Source organism: Mesoplodon bidens (assembly GCF_964165515.1).
Source record: "Mesoplodon bidens genome assembly, chromosome: 12".
In the NCBI taxonomy this organism is placed as follows: Eukaryota; Metazoa; Chordata; class Mammalia; order Artiodactyla; family Ziphiidae; genus Mesoplodon; species Mesoplodon bidens.
Genome location: NC_138168.1, coordinates 34,115,197 through 34,133,467, shown reverse-complemented (window position 1 = coordinate 34,133,467; position 18,271 = coordinate 34,115,197). Strand labels below are relative to the sequence as shown.

General features: G+C 37.8%; 1 protein-coding gene across 3 annotated transcripts in view; it reads right to left on the bottom strand.

Annotated features, from left to right (window-relative positions):
• Positions 1-18,271, bottom strand: part of LOC308625846 (uncharacterized protein) — an 805,208-nt gene that overhangs the window by 392,018 nt on the left and 394,919 nt on the right. For all 3 annotated transcript variants that reach the window (XM_081250421.1, XM_081250422.1, XM_081250423.1), the window contains exon 8: positions 8,164-8,269. In XM_081250421.1, the coding sequence (XP_081106547.1) occupies positions 8,164-8,269 (106 nt within the window). The remainder of the gene's footprint in view (positions 1-8,163; positions 8,270-18,271) is intronic.

Here is an 18,271-nt window from a genome sequence, read left to right as displayed (position 1 = left end):
AGAGTTTTTCAAATATATTGTTAAAGAGTTTTACATCTATGTTCATCAGAGATATTGGTCTGTCATTTTCTTTTTTGTGTTGTCTTTGTCTGGTTTTGGTATAAGGGTAACGTTGGCCTCATAAGATGAGTCAGGAAGCATTCCCTCCTCTTCAATTTTTTGGAAGAGTTTGAGAAGGATAGGCAGTAAATCTTCCTTGATTGTTTGGTATAATTCAGCTTGAAAGCCATCTCATCCCAGACTTTTGTTTTTTGGCAGGTTTTTGATTACTGTTTCAATCTCCTTACTAGTGATCAGTCTCTTCAGATTTTCTATTTCTTCATGATTCAGTCTTGGAAGGTTGTATGATTCTAAGAATTTATCCATTTCTTCTAGGTTATCTAATTTGTTCATAGTATCTCTTATAATTCTTTGATTTTTGTGTTATCCATTGTAATTTTCCCTCTTTTGTTTTTAATTTTATCTCATTCTTCATTTTATTTATCTCAATCTTCTCTTTTTTTCTTAGTAGTCTAGCTAAAAGTTGTCAATCTTGTTTTTCTTTTCAAAGAGCTAGCTGTTAGCTTCATTGATCTTTTCTATTGTCTTTTTAGTCTCTGTTTCATTTATTTCCACTCTGATTTTTACTATATCCTTCCTTTCACTGATTTTGGGCTTCATTTGTTCTTCTTTTTCTAGTTTCTTTCAGTATAGTGTTAGATTGTTTAGTTGAGATGTCTCCTGTTTCTTGAGGAAGACCTCTATTGTTATAACCTTGTCTCTTAGTACTAATTTTGCTGCATCCCATAGATTTTGGCATGTCATATTTTAATTCTCATTTGTCTTCAGGTATGTTTTATTTCTCTTTTGACTTCTACTTGACCCAACAGTTGTTCAGTAGCATGATGTTTAGTCTTCTCATATTTGTGATTTTTCCCAGCTTTCTTCTTATAGTTGATTTCTAGTTTCATACCATTGTAGTTGAAAAAGATGTTTGATATTATTTCAATCTTCTTAAATTTACTGAGACTTGTTTTGTGTCCCAACATATGGTCTATCATTGAGACTGTTCCATTTGCATTGAGAAGAATGTGTATTCTGCTACATTTGGATGGAGTGTTTTCATAAATTTATTAAGTCAATCTGGTCTAATGTTTCATTTAAGACTGATGTTTCCTTATTGACTTTCTGTCTGGATGATCTATCCATTAATATAAGCGAGGTGTTAAAGTCCCTACTATTATTGTTTTGATGTTAATTTCTCTTTTAAGTCTGTTAATACTTACTTTATATATTTTGGTGCTCCTATGTTAGGTGCACATATATTAATAAATGTTATGTCTTTTTGATTGATTATTTCCTTTATCAATATACAATGTCCATCTTTGTCTCTTGTTACCTTTTTTGGCTTGAAGTCTATTTTGTTTAATATAAGTATGGCTACCCTTGTTTTCTTTTGTCTGCCATTTGCTGGGAGTATCATCTCCCATCCCTTCTTTCTTCACTTTTAAAATGAAGATTCTATTTGAATAATTTCTAGATTTCTACCTTTAAGCTTGCTGATTCTGATTTTATATGGTCTGCACCATTTTCAATGCTTTCTATCGCATTCTTCATCTCATCTATTGATTTCTTCAGCTCTAGAAATTCTGTTTGATTCTTTCTTAGAGTTTCAACCGCTTTGGTAACATATCACTTTTGTTCATTAATTTTATTCCTGAGCTCACTGAACTGCCTTTCTGAGTTTCCTCATAGCTTGTTGAATTCCTTCATGACAGTTAATTTGAATTCTCTAAGTGTTAGATCACAGACTTGGCTTCTGGAGAATTGTATTTTTTTTTCTTTTTGTGATACCATGTTACCATGGTTTTTAATGGTGCTTAATGATTTATTCCTCTGGTGGCTCATTTGAAATAGTGAACACATTTCTTATTTAAGTAAAACTTTTTTTACTTTGATTCTAATTCAACAGGTTGGTACTAGAGGCTTTTCTTTTATTTTTCAGTAAGTGGCACTATAGCACAGTTTTTGGTTTCTCTTACCTGAGCTGCCTCTGGCTACGCTTGAGAAGTGTCACTTTCCAACCTCCACCACCTCTGCCAGAGGTGTCACTGGTGGTGCCCTTGTTGTCTCTGTTTGTGCCTCACAAATATCTTGCTGCTACCAGGGTCACTGCTGACACCGGTATCATTGCTGGGGACAGTGAGATGGACTACGCTGTATCCAAGTTCTCCTTGGTTGTGGGCACTGCTACCACAATGGGGTGATGGGGATAATGAGGGGGGGGTTCAGGATCAAAGGTGTCTCCACTGCTTCTGGAGTTGTCAGGTTTGTGGGCACCACCACCACGGGCAGGGGCCAGAGTCACAGGAGTACCAAGGCTGGAGGGACCAGGGTCTTGGACCCTGTTGCTGCTGCTGCCCAGTTCTCTGTGGGCACAGGTGACAGAATCATAGGCTCTGCCTCTACTGTTCCCTCATTCTGCCTTCTCTGAAGTCCACCCACCTTCAGATGTATAGACATGCAAATCTCTCTGTTGTCCTGGTGTACTGGGCAGAGGAACCTTCGTTGAGTTATAGACGTCTTACTAGTTGTAGATTGAAAGAGAGAAGGAAAGGAAGCTTCTCACACCACCATGATGCTGACGTCACTCTCCTTGACCATGTTCTAGATAGATGAGTTTCCCATACAGCTAAATTCCAGAAAGGTGAGATGTATTTTCTTAAAACAGATTAAAAATAATCTCTTACCTAATATATATGGATATAACTTTTTATACTTAAAACGTTTTTATTATAGAAAATTTTAAACATAAACAAAAGTAAAAAATATACTTGACTTCCCATACACCTATCATACAGCTTTAGCAATATTTAAATCATGGCCAATCTTGATTCATATACCCCTCATACCCCAGATTTATGCTTAAGCAAATCAGAAACTTCAAATTATTTCATATGTAAATGGAAGAATAGATAATATCTTTTAGATATCTCTAAAAGACAAGAAAGCTTAACATACATATATACATATACAGATATATAAAATTGTGATACTATTATCATACTTTAAAAAGATTAAAATAATTTGGGTAAGACTTCTCAAAAGAAAATTCATGTATTTGCTAAATAACATATATTGAGTATATATCATGTTCCAGGCCTACCTAAACATCTTTAAGCCTCAACCAATAAATTTTTTGTGCATGTGTGAAGAAATTTCTCTGTAGTAATAATTGGCAGAAGTGAGATTTCATGATATCAAAGTTATCCAGTTACAGACACAAGCAAAGGATGCCCTTTAGAAAAGATAAGTCTCCTAGCTGGAATTCACTTTGAGTCTCTGAAACCTCTTACATGGTTAGGGTCTATCCCATAAATTTAAACACCTATGATTCTACACTCAAATTACATAACTATTTCTTTTTTTTTTCTTTCTAGCAGCCTCTAAGCTGGCTGTTATTTTAAAGGTTTTTTTAAAATTTGTGTTAATTGTTGTGAATTTTACATCTGCACCATTAAACATTTACTCTTCAAATTATTATCAATAACATTCCTATTATTACAGTTATTTACAACTTGCTTGTTTACAATCTCTGTATTACCCAGGATGCAACAGAATTAACTTACTCCAAGTTATTAAATTTTTCCTTCTTATCAATGTTAACGTTCTAGGACTGAAAACAAGGACTTAGAAGATAGCTACTAATTGCCAGGATTCAATTCTCAAGTATGTTAATAATTCCTAGAAAGTATGGTCTGGCTTGTGAACTGGAAGTCAGGTTGTGATCTGTTTCTGGCACCCTGACTCTGTCTTGTGTATCATTTACTGCATATGTGCCTCACTATCCTTGCGGTTAGAAGGGGGTAACAAGATAATAATACACATCCCTGTGTTCCACACAAAAATATTGTAAGAATTAATACTCAGAAAGAACTTCTGAGCTTAGTGAGAAAAGGCACTTTAGAATATAAACACCATTCAATTATTCTTATTACTGTGAGCTAGAAAAATGCTAGGAAGAAATAGCATGATTATTGTGGCATGCATTAACTCAAACAAGAAAGCAGACTAGTGGGGAATCCCATCAAAGATAAAAATTACTTTGACCAATCCTTCCTTCCCTCTAGCCACTGAAAGAAATTATTTTTATAGCCATGTTTAAATGATACCCTAACTTCCTTTCATTTTGCTTAAAATCTGTGATACAGGAATTGTGCTTAAATGAAATTTCCATCAGCTTTTACATATTTAAAAAAGCAAGTGCATTTTAATGCACATGTTGAACATTAAATCATTTTCTGCTGAAGCTATTGCAAGTAAGTAGTAATTGTAAAAGAGATTCTTTTTGATGAAACAAAATGAAAGTAGACTGCTAATGTTCACCTCAGATTTTCTCATCATTTCATTAACTGTTCAACTAGGAAATATATTTTTATAATGATGGGCAAGAAAATCACACTCATCAATATGTATCCATATTCGTATGTTGGTACACTAACTCTGAAACCTAAAAATAAGAGCACAGAAATATGTGAAATGCATATGCCCCTTGAAATGATTTGTGAGAACTATTTTATTTGTTCAACAACTGTCTCTTCATTCACAGTATTCAGACACCAAATTCATTAAGAAATATAACAAAATTTAAATAAGAATCAGTTTGCTTTTCCACAGACTTGTCTTTTCAGAAAACAGGAATTTGACAGACAAAAATTAGTGGAGCAGATTAGATTCCTTGTGTACTAGCTACAAACTTCTGTTCTACTTTTGTATCAACTGTAAACTCAAACCCTGTCCCTCCCCATTTACTCTTTGTATCTTTATAAAATATTTTTCTTTACATTCAACTCTTTTACATTTCCACATATGGCTTGTCCCAAACCTTAAAGTAATTATGCAGTTTAAGACATTGTGAAACTGTAAAGATTCAGCCTGTTTTAAGCAAGAATAATAAAGCAGCAAAGCTTTGAAAAGACAGTTTCAGCTGGTACAGACAGGGAGCTGAGAATGCTACTGCTGAGCTTGCATTGCCCCCTATCGTTGCTATCTGACAGTTACGGAGGAAGAGAAGCAACATGCTCTGTCCTCTCGGTGTACAGCAGCATCTGGGTACTACAATTTGAGCTTCAGCTCAGTTCTGAATAAACACCTTACAGCATGAGATCATCGATCCAGATGCTAATATTTTGGAAATGTATACACTTTATTTCAACTCTTATTAATGCAGTAAATTAACAACATTTCACTGACTTAATCACTTTATTTTTTGTTTTGTTCTGTTTTTGTTTTTGTTTTTGTGGTACGCGGGCCTCTCACTGTTGTGGCCTCTCCCGTTGCAGAGCACAGGCTCCGGATGCGCAGGCTCAGTGGCCATGGCTCACGGGCCCAACCGCTCCGCGGCATGTGGGATCTTCCCGGACCAGGGCACGAACTCGCGTCCCCTGCATCGGCAGGCGGACGCTCAACCACTGCGCCACCAGGGAAGCCTGACTTAATCACTTTAGTACATATTGTCAACATTACACAAATTTTCAAATTATGGTAGTGAAAATTCTTTCATATAACAAATATTTTGATAGTTACTTTCAAGTATGTAGCTCTCTGAGGAAGACACTTCTTTTTTTCTGAACTCCAATTTTACGTCTTGTCAGTTTGGTACCATCTAGCACTGAGTCTCAAGTTTAAGTTGTGCACACACCTATATTTTTACTTCCAAACTAGATGGTGAGTTCAGTGAAAGCAGGGGCTATGCCCCATGTCATTGTATACCCACACAGTGATAGAAGAGTGCTGCTATCAAGAAAAGCTGCTCTATCAAGTGAAGATTATTGATATGTTTGTTTGAATTTATTTTATTACTAATTTAATTGTCTTAAGTCCAGTTCCCTAGAAACAGAGCATAAGAAAGTAAATTGGATGCACGAGTTGTACTAAGGGCATGATTTTTAGGCAAAGCTTGCAAAGGAGGGAGAAAAACAAGAGAAGAAAGAACTGAGCAAAGATGTGGTCTCAGGTAAAGTCTAGCCTTGGCCTGATCCTCAACATGGGTGGAATGGGAGTCTGAAGCATAAATTGCACTACAAAGATGCTCCTCCTTGAGACAAGAGAGCCAGCCTTTTGTACCCCTTATTTTGGGGGCCATTAGCTGTGGCCACCCCTGGATAGTGGGAGGTGTGTAACCTGCTGGGTGAGGCAGTAATCTCAACTGAGGGCAAATCTCCAGAGAAGGGGGCAGCTGTGAGCTGTGAGTGGCCAATACTCCTTGCAAATGGGGGACAATACAAGGGCCAGTAAAGGGAATCTGGGCTGAGTATCTACAGCATCCATTTCATTGCTCTTCTTTCTTACGTAAGATTTACTCCCATCCAGGCACAGATTCTCCAGGATTCTGCGGTCACAGTTCTTGAGGAAACTTAGTAGCTGCTGCAGTTGGTCTTATGGCAAAAACTAGTACTCATCTCCCTCTTCTATCACCCTTTCTATATTCCTCTCTCTCTCTAGCACTTCCACTGGACTTGATAGCTTACCTAGTGGAGTAACACAGAGCCTCATCCCTGAGGTTTGAACCCCTGTTACAAAGACATCATAAGGAAGGTCGTGGTTGCTGTACTTGCCCATTCACAGTTACAAATGAGCATGAGAGGACCTAGATACCTCCCTCTCCCACCCTAGGGAATCAACTAAGTGCCAAACACGTTCTTTCCTGCTCCTAGATGTCCTGACTCCCAAAGAAGACAAGGGTCAATTACTCTTGCTCTGTGTTTACTGGTCTACTGCCACTAGGTGCCCAAAACAACCAGGTAGCCGTTGTACCTTTCCATTTACTAGGAATCTTATTGTGTCGACAGGTGAAGGACCCCATCTGGAAAGCCAGCTCCTCTAGACATACAGAACTTAAGGTTTCAGGGTCAAGAAGCACAAATTCCCCAAGCAGGTCAATGGGAATGATAGTGAGTGGGACCACTCCTTCTTTCACCCCTAGTTCCCAAAGCCATATGTATTAGTTTTCTAGGACAACAGTTTCTGGATGGTACACTAGGTGATTAGATCAATTGTTCCCATGGTCATGTGCCCACTTCTCTACCCTCTTTGCAAAAAAAAAAAAAAGATCTCTTAGTGTAAGATGTTATTACACAGGGCTTCATGCCAGTAAATCAAACACTCCATGAGCAACTGGAGTATGATATTGGTCAAAGTCCTGTGGGCAAGAAATGTGAATCCATACAAGTCAGTCCTGGTCAGGATAAAGTCTGCCTTTTTCAAGACAGAAAGAGTCCCATTAAAAAATGGCAGCCAGGGCTTCCCTGGTGGCGCAGTGGTTGAGAGTCCACCTGTCGATGCAGGGGACAGGGGTTCGTGCCCTGGTCCGGGAAGATCCCACATGCCGCGGAGCAGCTAGGCCTGTGAGCCATGGCCGTTGAGCCTGCGCATCCGGAGCCTGTGCTCTGCAACAGGAGAGGCCGCAACAGTGAGAGGCCCGCGTACCGGAAAAAAAAAAAAAAAAAAAATGGCAGCCAGTAGCTGACTGGTCTCCTTACAGGATGGTATCATATGACACATTCAACACTAATCTCTGTTGTTGACAGGTCAGGCATTCAGGAGCAGCAATTGGCTAGACAGATCTTGGTGAGACAGAGAACATGTTCTTGGGCATATACATAGATTCCATCTCTGCCACCATGGGCCCTCTATTCACATGCTCATGATGCCATCATTGTCATGGTCAGGGAGAGAAGCTGACTGATAATAATTGGCCAAGTCATCCTGTCCATTTGGTTGTTTAGTGATTTTTCTATAAAGGTTCCACACTGGTGTACAATAAAAAGAGCTTCCTGTTTCCTTTCCACTCCATCTACATATCTCCTTCCAGACATCTTTGTTTAACCTTGATCTCACACTATTGCTCCTTCTAGATCCCTTGGCTAACCATCTAAATTATTTATCACTGTCTATGAATTGATGAATATTATTACTTCAAACCATATCTCTTTTTACACAATAACTAGGATCTCTGCCCAAAGCCCTTCCACTGGTAGGTTTCCCTTCCTTCATCATTGTCTTTCAAAGCCACTCTTGAGTGGAAGTATAATGCACCAGCTATTCATTTTAGGGTTGCACCAACATATTGACTTATCTGTGAACCAAGCTCAGAATTTGTATTCCCCTCTGTCACCTACTCACCGGAAACTCCTATGAGGTCTGTCACAGGATGCCTTCCCATAGAAGTAGACTCAGTTCTAGTATTTAGAATACTGGATATTTTTAAGAGTCCCCTTGAGATCAACACCTATGAAAGAGAGAAGAAAGCAGTATTGGAAAGAAGTCAAGTTATACAGCAGCCTTTGCCAACTCCATGGAGATGTCTGGATAAATACCTCTCACAGATACCTAAACTGACCCTTCAGAATTAGCCTGAGTTAGGCCAAAGTGACCACACCCTTATATCTGCATTGATTGGTAAGAGACATGACCGTGAGGGAGGCAGCTTTATGCAGCTGAAGCAATCCCTGGAAGATATGAGAGCTGAAGAGTATCTTTTCACAGCACCCCTGCAAGATGGGGCATTGAGTCCTCCATTGAAGAGGGTTCTGAGAAGTTCATCACAGTGTCCATCAAAAAGCCATTGGTAAAGAGCTGAGGCAAGGTTGCTGACACAACAGTGATAGGTAACAGGGAGTTCTAGCTACCTTGTTTGTGCAGCTCTCAGGAGTCCTCTGGACCTGCTTGAGCTTACATATCCTGGATATGTCACTCCCATCTTATAATGGGTTGATGATGGGTGGGCCGACCCTACCCAATCTTATGTCTTGGTAGTCTGACATAACCCAGCTCATGATGAGAAATTCTGGCTGTATGGTCACTTGAGATCCCACTGTTAGATGCTTCATCTCTAGGAGGGCCCACTAGCATGCCAGTATCTGTCTGTAGAATGGTATATAGTTCTTTGCTGCATATAGCATGTCCTTGCTCTAGAAGTTCAGGAGTCGAAGTTGCAGCTCTTCTATTAGGGCTTGACAGAATCTCCTTATAGCATGATTTTCTACCATAAAATGGTATTTATGGAGTATGTATGAGGTATGCATGAGGTCTTCCTGGACATACGGCTAGTAGCGGGCTACTTGAACCACAGCTGGGCCACCTGCCAAAACATTTATTGCTCTAGGCCTTTTTAAAATCTAGCAGCTTCTAGGTCATATGAGAAATGGGTTAGAGCAATATTCCCAATTGAAGAATATTCTGCCTGAAGAGGTCTGCCAAGAGATACGATTCTTAGTAGAAGGAGATGCCAGGTGCAATAACTTGTCCTTTATCTGGGAGGGGATGTCCTGTCATGACCTTGACCATAGGACCACTCCCCTACCAAAAATAACCAAAAACTGTACCATTGAGGCAGCTTCTGAATATTAGTAGATTCTATCTTCCACCCTGTGTTACTTTGGAGATGTGCCTGCATGTCCTAGGCCACTGAACCCCCGCCCCTCTGAATCATGCCATCGCTAAGTATTTGTGAGGTTTATCCTCCACCCCCTGGAGCACACATGTTTTACCAAGGAACCAATAATTATCGCCACTTCTGGTTCAACAATATATTGAACCAATATGATATTCTGTGGGATATCCAGATGACCCATGCCCAACTGAAATATAAGACAATTTCAATATACGAAATATATTATGAGACATTTAACATAGCTCCAAGGACAGTAAGTGTATATTGTCTGTCCCAAGTCAGTGTTAACTGCTTCTGATCTTCTTCTTTTATACGCATGGAAAAAAATGTATTCCAAATCTCAATAGCCACATATCCAAAACTGTATTAATCTGCTCAACTAAAGATATCATATCTGACACAGCTGTCACAATTGGGATTGCCACTGGTTAACTTTATGGTTAATCCACTGTCATCTTTTATGATACCTCTGATTTTACATGGATCAGATTGATGAATTAAATGAATATATAATGGTACCACAATCCTTACAACTTTAAGGCTTTGAGAATAGAACTAATCTCTTCCATTTCCCTGTGGATACAATATTATTTTCGATTTATTATATTGGCTGAGATGGGGTTAGTGGGGCAGTTTCGTGGACTTTCACTGAAGTTGTTCCTACTGAACTACTCACAGAACTATAAGAGAGTTCTGCCAACTGCTAAGTATGTCCATTATGATTATATGATTATATACACCCTAGGCTGAGATTAAGCTTTACTCTTGAGTTCTGTGACTCATAATTAAGTCCTATGCTTGGTCTTCAATCTGTCTGCCCTCCAGCTGCAAGAGTTGAAGGTCCTTTTAAAAGCTGCCAAAGAGGTTCTCTCACTCTCATACTTGGCTTTAAATTAGTGACTGATTGCCCTGGGCCTGTTATTTCATCTCTTCAAAGCACCAGTGGTATTCAGAAATAGCTTCCCAATTCCACAGTCTTTATAATTTATATTTCTCTTGTACCTCTGAAATGCCAGAGATATTGCACAAGCCAGTTCATCTACTTCTTCCCATATCCTATCCCAGTCGACCTCAGTGACAGTTGTAGCAACTGCATTGTGTTACATGCCAGAGCTATGCAAACTCCATCTACCTACCACCAGTGATGAGGTATTTGTTACAAGCCAGACTTCATGATTCTAACTCCAGAATCTCATTCTTAGAGTCTGCTTCCTTAGACCACCTTTGGCACCATCTTTGGTCAGTTTCCTTGACAATAGAGCCCAATCCAGAGTTTCAGATGGAAGAGGAAGGTCTCTTCAAGAATAGGTATAAGGGTGGGAGTGAAGAAGTAAAAGGAAGGAGAAAGAGCTAATCAGGAATGTGGTCTCAGCATTGGCATTAGTAACATTTTTTTGGATATGTCTATTCAGATAAGGAAAACAAAAGCAAAAGTAAATGAGACTACATCAAACTTTTTAAAAAAGCTTTTGCACGGCAAAGGAACTTCTAAACAAAATGAAAAGGCCACCTACTGAATAGGAGAAGGTATTTTCAAACGATATATCCAATAAAGGGTTACTATCCAAAATATCACACTTGTCAGAATAAATATCATCCAAAAGACAACAAATAACAAGTGTTGGTGAGGATGTGGAGAAAAGGTAACCCTTTATACACTAGATGAGAATATAAAGCAGTGCAGCCACTATGGGAAGCAGTATGGATATTCCTCAAAAAAATTAAAAATAGAACTACCATATGATCCAGCACTTCCACTCCTGGGTATTTATCCGAAGAAAACAAAAACACCAATTTGAAAAGATATGTGAACTGCTATGTTCATTGCAGCATTATTTATAATAGCTAAGATATGGTAACAGTCTAAGTGCTCATCAATAGAAAAATGGATAAAGAAGGTATGGTATATACATGTATATACAATGTAATATTAGCCATAAAAAAATAATGAAATCTTGCCATTTCCAACAACATGGATGGACCTAGAAGTGAAATTAGCGATTATATGAAATAAGTCAGACAGAGAAAGACAAATGCTGTATAATCTCACTTATTGTGGAATCTTAAAAAGAAAAAAAGAATAAACATAACAAAACAGAAACAAAGTTATAGATACAGAGAACAAACAGTTGCCTGAAGGGAGGGAAGTGGGGGAGGAAAGAAATAGGTGAGGGAGATTAAGGGGCACAAACTTCCAGTTGAAAAATAAATGAGTCAAGAATATGAAATGTGCAGTGTGGGGAATATAGTCAATAAGTATGTAATACCTTTGTATGGTGACAGATCGTAACTAGGCTTATTGTGATGATCATTTTGAAATGTATAGAAATATTGAATCACTATGTTATGTAAAAGGAACTAACATAGTATTTTAGATCAATTATAGTTCAGAAACAGACAAACAAACTCATAGAAGAAGAATCAGACTTGTTACCAGAGGAGGGCATGAGGGAGGGAGAATTGGATGAATGCAGTCAAAAGGTACAAACTTCCAGTTATAAGATAATAAGTTCTAGGGATGTAATGTACAAATGATAAATATAATTAACACTGCTGTGAGTTATGTATGAAAGTTTTCAAGAGAGCAAATCCTAACAGTTATCATCACCAGGAAATTTTTTTTCTATTTTTTTAAATTTTGTATCTATATGAGATGATGGATGTTCACTAAACTTATGATAATCATGTCATGATGTATGTAAGTAAAATGCTGTATACCTTAAATTTATACAGTGCTGCATGTCAATTATATCTCAATAAAACTGAAAGAAAAAAAAAAGACTGTGGTCGCAGGTGAAGTCTAGCCTTGGGCTGATACGGGGAGATTGCAAGGAGTCTGAAATATAAATCTCACCACAGTGTTGTCTCCCTTTGAGTCAATGAAGCTAGACTTCTGTACTCCTGTATCAGTCAGACATAGTCTAAATGCCATCCCTGAAGTGGGGTAAGGAGTGTCACAGCCCACTGGCTAGACTGCTCCCATCAGCCAAGGGCATTTTGTAATAGGGAAAAACAAATCTGACTCCATATTGGATCTGTTTCTTTTACTTTAACCTTTGTATTCTATTGCTTTTGCTACAAGTTAATCACTAAAGGGATGTTGCCTATAGCTTAAGATATACATAATGGCCCATTTCCGGGAACCTTGCCTCCCATGCCTGAGCTGTAAGTTAAAATAACTTTGTTTAGCTCACAGAAAACATCCTGACCAGGCCCATCTGTGAATGGCTGCAGGAAAGAAGAAATTAACACATCCCCTTTGGAGTCTGGCCAGAAACAGGAAATATTTACAACAACTTACTGCCTTTTTTTCCCCTTTACCTCCTTATCTCTGCCTCTTTGTTCTATGAAATAAACTAGCATCCAAACCCAAGTGAGAAGGTTCTTTTAGACACTAGCCCACCATCTTCTCAGTCTTCAGGCTTTTTAAATAAATTTACTATTCCTTGCCCCAACAACTCATCTCTTGATTTATTGGTCTGTCGTGCAGCAGGCAGTATGAGCTAGGACTAGATAACAATTTCTCAGGGTACAGGGGATGGGGGCTAGGAGGTGGGAGTGGGTTGAAAACTGTGATATATTTGTAGCCAACACTGCTAGCAGCTGGGGTATGGGTGCAAAAGCCCAGGAAAGGAGATCTAGGCAGGGGCCATAGATTCCACTAAGCTAAAAAAATTACTGACCCTGGCATCAGGAATAACTTTCAATTAATGACCCCAGATCGTTTTTTTATATAGTAACTTCATCCAAGATCTGTTTGGGCAGAGAAAAAATATATAATATATACAAATCTTCATATAATCAAAGATTCATGAACAAGTTTCATAAGATCACACTGAGGAATCAGAATATTTGCTTGGAGTAACTTATAAGATGACATCAAACTGAGGGCTAGAAGTTGGCATCACATAGCACTCAGCTGGAGAGGACATGCAGAACAAATTCATTTGGCTGCCAGCACAGCTCCCTTCTTGTCTCCTTCAGGAGTTGCTGCCAGCCAGCAGCAACTCAAACTCTATCCTAGTCTAGGTGAGGAACTTATAAGGTAACCAATTCAGAAAGTCAGCGCTTAAAAAATTAATTATAACATTACTGGCTTCATCCTGATGACAGATAAAGAAGAGCTTCTCTTGAATCTATCAATAAATTGTTAGTATCTAAAAAACCAAAATTCTATCTAAAATATATCCTAAAAAGCAAAAATCACAATTCTATCCACAGAGTAAAGAGCAATAATCACATTTCTACCCACACGGTAATTCAGCTACTGAATCTGTTCTTCACAAAACTGAAGTTAAGAAAGCAAGTCTCCTGTGTGTGTGTGTGTATATATATATATATATATATATATATATATATATATATATACACATATATATATATATATATATATATATATATATATATATATATATATATATAAAGTAGGATATAGAGTATCCTACTCTATATCAGCACAGCTGTTTAGCGTTCCTTTGGCATGACCAAAAAAAAATCAATGGCTCCCATTAGCCAGTCCGTTCCTAACAAGGACATTAGATATTTTCATCTCCTCCCTCCCCATTAAAACTTAAAGAACAAATGTCTCATATTAGTCTGTGCCTTCACTATAAAATCCCACTGACATGATGAAATCATGAAAATCCCCACAGATTTCAGTCTGTGCCTTCCCTATAAAATCTCACTGACATGATGAAAAATAGGAAAGCAAATTTTAAAAAAGAACTTAACATTGCTAAAATGCAGAAGCCATCAACGATCAAGAAACATTAATTTTTTTCCAGAAGTTGTGAAGGAGCATGACTAAAGGAAAGGTTTATTGATGTTGAGTACCCTGTTATTCAACATTAGAAAGGAAAAGAACTCAGCCTATTAAGTGAGTGCTTAGCTTTCTCCAAAAGGACTCAGGAAATACCCAGGTTTCACACAGCAGGGTATAAAGCAAAGACCTTTAGATTGAGTCTGTCTCCTATAAGGACTGGCCACTGCTTTTTTTTTTTTTTTTTTTTACTACATCTGGTGGGCAGCCTGTACTAAGTGAAGTTTGTATTTTACTATGGTGTTCTTCAACAAAGACAGTGAGTAAAAGAGGGGACAGGGGTTTGCAACATCTCAGCTAATTTTAAACCATCTCAACAAATCCAAAATGAAAAAAGAAGACTAAGTTGAACTGTGAACTCCTATAACACACTAACCATCATTATTGCCCTCTTTTCTTCTTTCCTACTGGCAACTGCAGCTTTGAACTTTGTTGGGCAGCCTTAAGTTCCTACCAACAGGAATTGGAGAAGAGAGTGCCAGTAAGGAGCAAATCGAAGGACTTTGGAAACTCAGTTAGAGGCGACAGGAAAGTGAATCCCAGCCTTCTACCCCAGGCTTCACAGGGGTCAGAGAGTCTTGGAATATTTCAGAGTAAAAGCTGCTTCACTGGATCCTTGAGCTGCCTATTGATGGACCTCACCTACTGGACTGTCCTCTATGGTGAACTCCCCCGCCCATCAAAGTCCACTCACCATACCAGCACAGAGTCCACCACCAATATCAGTGCAATGTTTATAAAATAGTAACATAGACATTTCTTGAAGACCATCAATAAACAATCGTTCAAATAAGGAATACTGAGGAGATGAGTTAAAAGAGATGAGTTAGAGCCAAATTAACTAAGATTAAAAAATTGCCAAGACATTAAGGAAAAAAAGGTATGAAAGAGTCTTTACAGCATGGTTACATTTTTATTTGAAAATTTTAAGCATGTTTAAGTAGATGCAATGTATTATATGGACATAGAATATAATTCAAGCATAGAATAATAGCTAAAATAAAATGTAACAACATGTGCATTGTGATTGCATATGAGTATTAAGATTATAGGCAATATTTTTACTTTTTAAATTTTTATTGTTTAAATATTTACTTTTTAATCAGAAAAAAATCAGTACAGATTTTTCCATTTATGTTGGTAGCTTATCATATGGAACTGATAAAAAAGTTTGATAGTCTATGGCTGTGCATGTGTACCCTCTCTTGAATATGTGTTCTTTTTCTTTTATCTTAACAATTTCTTATGTAGAAGTTGAGAATCCAATAGAAAGAAATTCTGACCACTAGGCAAGACAGAAAATCTTGCTTCACTCTTGAAAGAAATGGCTCCCCATTCAGGCTATATATTGGTATAGCTCTGGCAAAAGTACAACATTCAAGGACAACTTTAGTGTTATGGTACTACTTCTTTTATGTGACTGTGTTAACAGTGATTTACACCTTTGAAATTTGGTTATTTGGTTATTTCCATAGCATAACCTTCAGACATCTATTTCTGGTAATAGTGGATTAAGTAACTCCTCCTAACACTCCTGCTAAAGACACTAGAAAACCTGAATAAACATCAGAAAAAGTAGATAAATAGTATTTGAATGTATTAGAAAGCAAACAAGGGATTGAAGGCCAAGAATGGGGAGAAGTTGAAACCTAAACAGGTAAGCCTGGCAATTAGGGCCACTTTTCTCCTAGGGACATCTGCTGTTTCTGAGAATTTGGTTAGGAGTCAGAGTCAACTACAAGTAGCTCTCTCAGGGACTGATGCCCAACTTTAAATCATCTTGATCCTTGAGCTTGGGTTAAGGTGATCCCAGATTGCTAGTTTTTCTGACTGCCCGACAGAAGCAAAAGTAAATCCTCCCTGTACAAAGACAGTCTTATCCTGAGATTCAGGAAACTTCTATAAATTTTCATCTGAGATTATTTTCATTTTGCCTGATGGGCATTTGGTATTTCTTATAATATGAATCTGCTGATGATGAAGGCCTGCTTGATTAAAAATAACTTCATTTCATTTTTATTATGGAAGGATATTTTTTCCCTTGGAATAGAATTCTAGGCTGTTAGTAATTTTCTCTCAGTGTCTTAAAGATATAATCCCTGTCTCTTTGTTTCCATTGTTTATAATGTAGTATCACCAACGCTCAAAATTCAAGGTAGCTTGAACTCCAAAAGCCATCCCAGTATTCTCAGTAAGTCAATAATAAATGGACTAGGTAGACTTCTACAATAGGTCTCCACTCAATATCTCCACTTCCCTAACATCCACTCACTCATCAGTCCACTGCAGTGTGGCTTCTATCCTCAATATTATTCTGGAATTATTCTCATTAAAAACAATAGTATCTGTCTTACATGCCAAAGAACATGCAGTAATATTATTGTTCCTCAGAAGCATTGCCCACAGTCAGTAACATTTTCTTTTATGCTAGATTCTCATACAAACACACTCTCTTGGTTCTCTTCATCTCTGGGCATTTTTTTTTCCTCAGCTTTTCAAACTCCTCTTCCCTTTGCAGCCTATATTTTGGCCATATTGACAAGTCTTTTGCTTCCTCAGTGCCGCACAATCTTCTGGCTCCTTGTGCTAGTATCTCTCTGCCTAAAAAAGCCACTCCCCCTAATCTGGAAAATTTTTTGTCAGGTTAAGTATTTTCATCTTGGTTCTCAATTTAAATTTCCTCTGGAAAAAGTTTTTTTCTATATTCCCAACACTAGGTTAGGAGCTCCCATTTTTTTGTTACCAAGCATTGGTTGTAGTACTTATATTTTACCATTGATTATTTGTTTAATTGTATTATTTCTTGCTAGGACTTCAGCTCTAAGAGGATAAGGTCATCTTCTTGTTCACTGCTGAGTCTCCAAAGTCCAACACATTGCTAGCCTCTAGAAGGTGATGAATCAATATTTACTGAGTAAATAAATCTGCTCTGGTCTTTCCATGCCTCCATGTACCATGCCAGTTCCCCTAATCAGCTTTCGTTATTGAATTTCTACAAAGGCCTCCAAACATATGTCCATATCTTTCTCCTGCTCACTTATATCCTAACCTACATGTTGATTTCAGATTAATGCACTCCATTTGGCCTTTAAATATTATTAAATATTATTATCCCCCTTCCCTTTCCACCAGTCCTGGGCAATCTCATCTATCTATTCATACATACACACACACACACACACACACACACACACACACTCACACACACACACACGGACACGGACACCTTCAAATGTAATATGTTATAGTCACATATTTATTAAATATTGAGGTACTCACAGGCTTGAAGATAACATGTGGTTACTTAGAAAAATGTATGATACTGAGTTAAATTGTGGAAAACATCTTATAGTTACCTATTTGTAACATAAATGTGCATTTGTTATACTTTCAACATTTGTTACATAAACAAATTACGAGATAATGCCCACAACATAACTCATTATCTTCCATATTTCTAAGTGCTCACCTGTCATCTTCAAAGCCAGGAGTCTCAATTTCCTCATTATTAAAATATGAGTAATGATATCACTTTCCATCATTTTAGTCCCTTTCTGTCCTTTCTATTTAAATATTCCACAGACAATCTTGGTTACTCTGTCAAACACATAATCCATTAACTCGATCACATCACCAAACTTTCACCCTGTTTTTTATAAATTGCAACATTGTTATGGACTAAATTGTGTTCCTCTTCTCAGACTCTTAGGCTGAAGCCCTAACCCCCATTGTGACTATATTTGGAAACAGAGCCTTTAAAGAGGTTATTAAGGTTAAATGAGGTCATAAGGGTGGAGATCTAATCCACAGAACTTTATAACAGGTGTCTTTATAAGAAGAGGAAGAGACACAAGGGATGCACATGCCCAGAGAAAAGGCCATGTGAGGACACAGTGAGAAGCCAGCTGTCTGAAAGCCAAGGAGAGAGGCCTCAGGAGAAATCAACCTTGCTGGTATCTTGATCTCTACTTCCAGGCTCCAGAACTCTAAGGAAATAAATTACTGTTATCTAAACCACC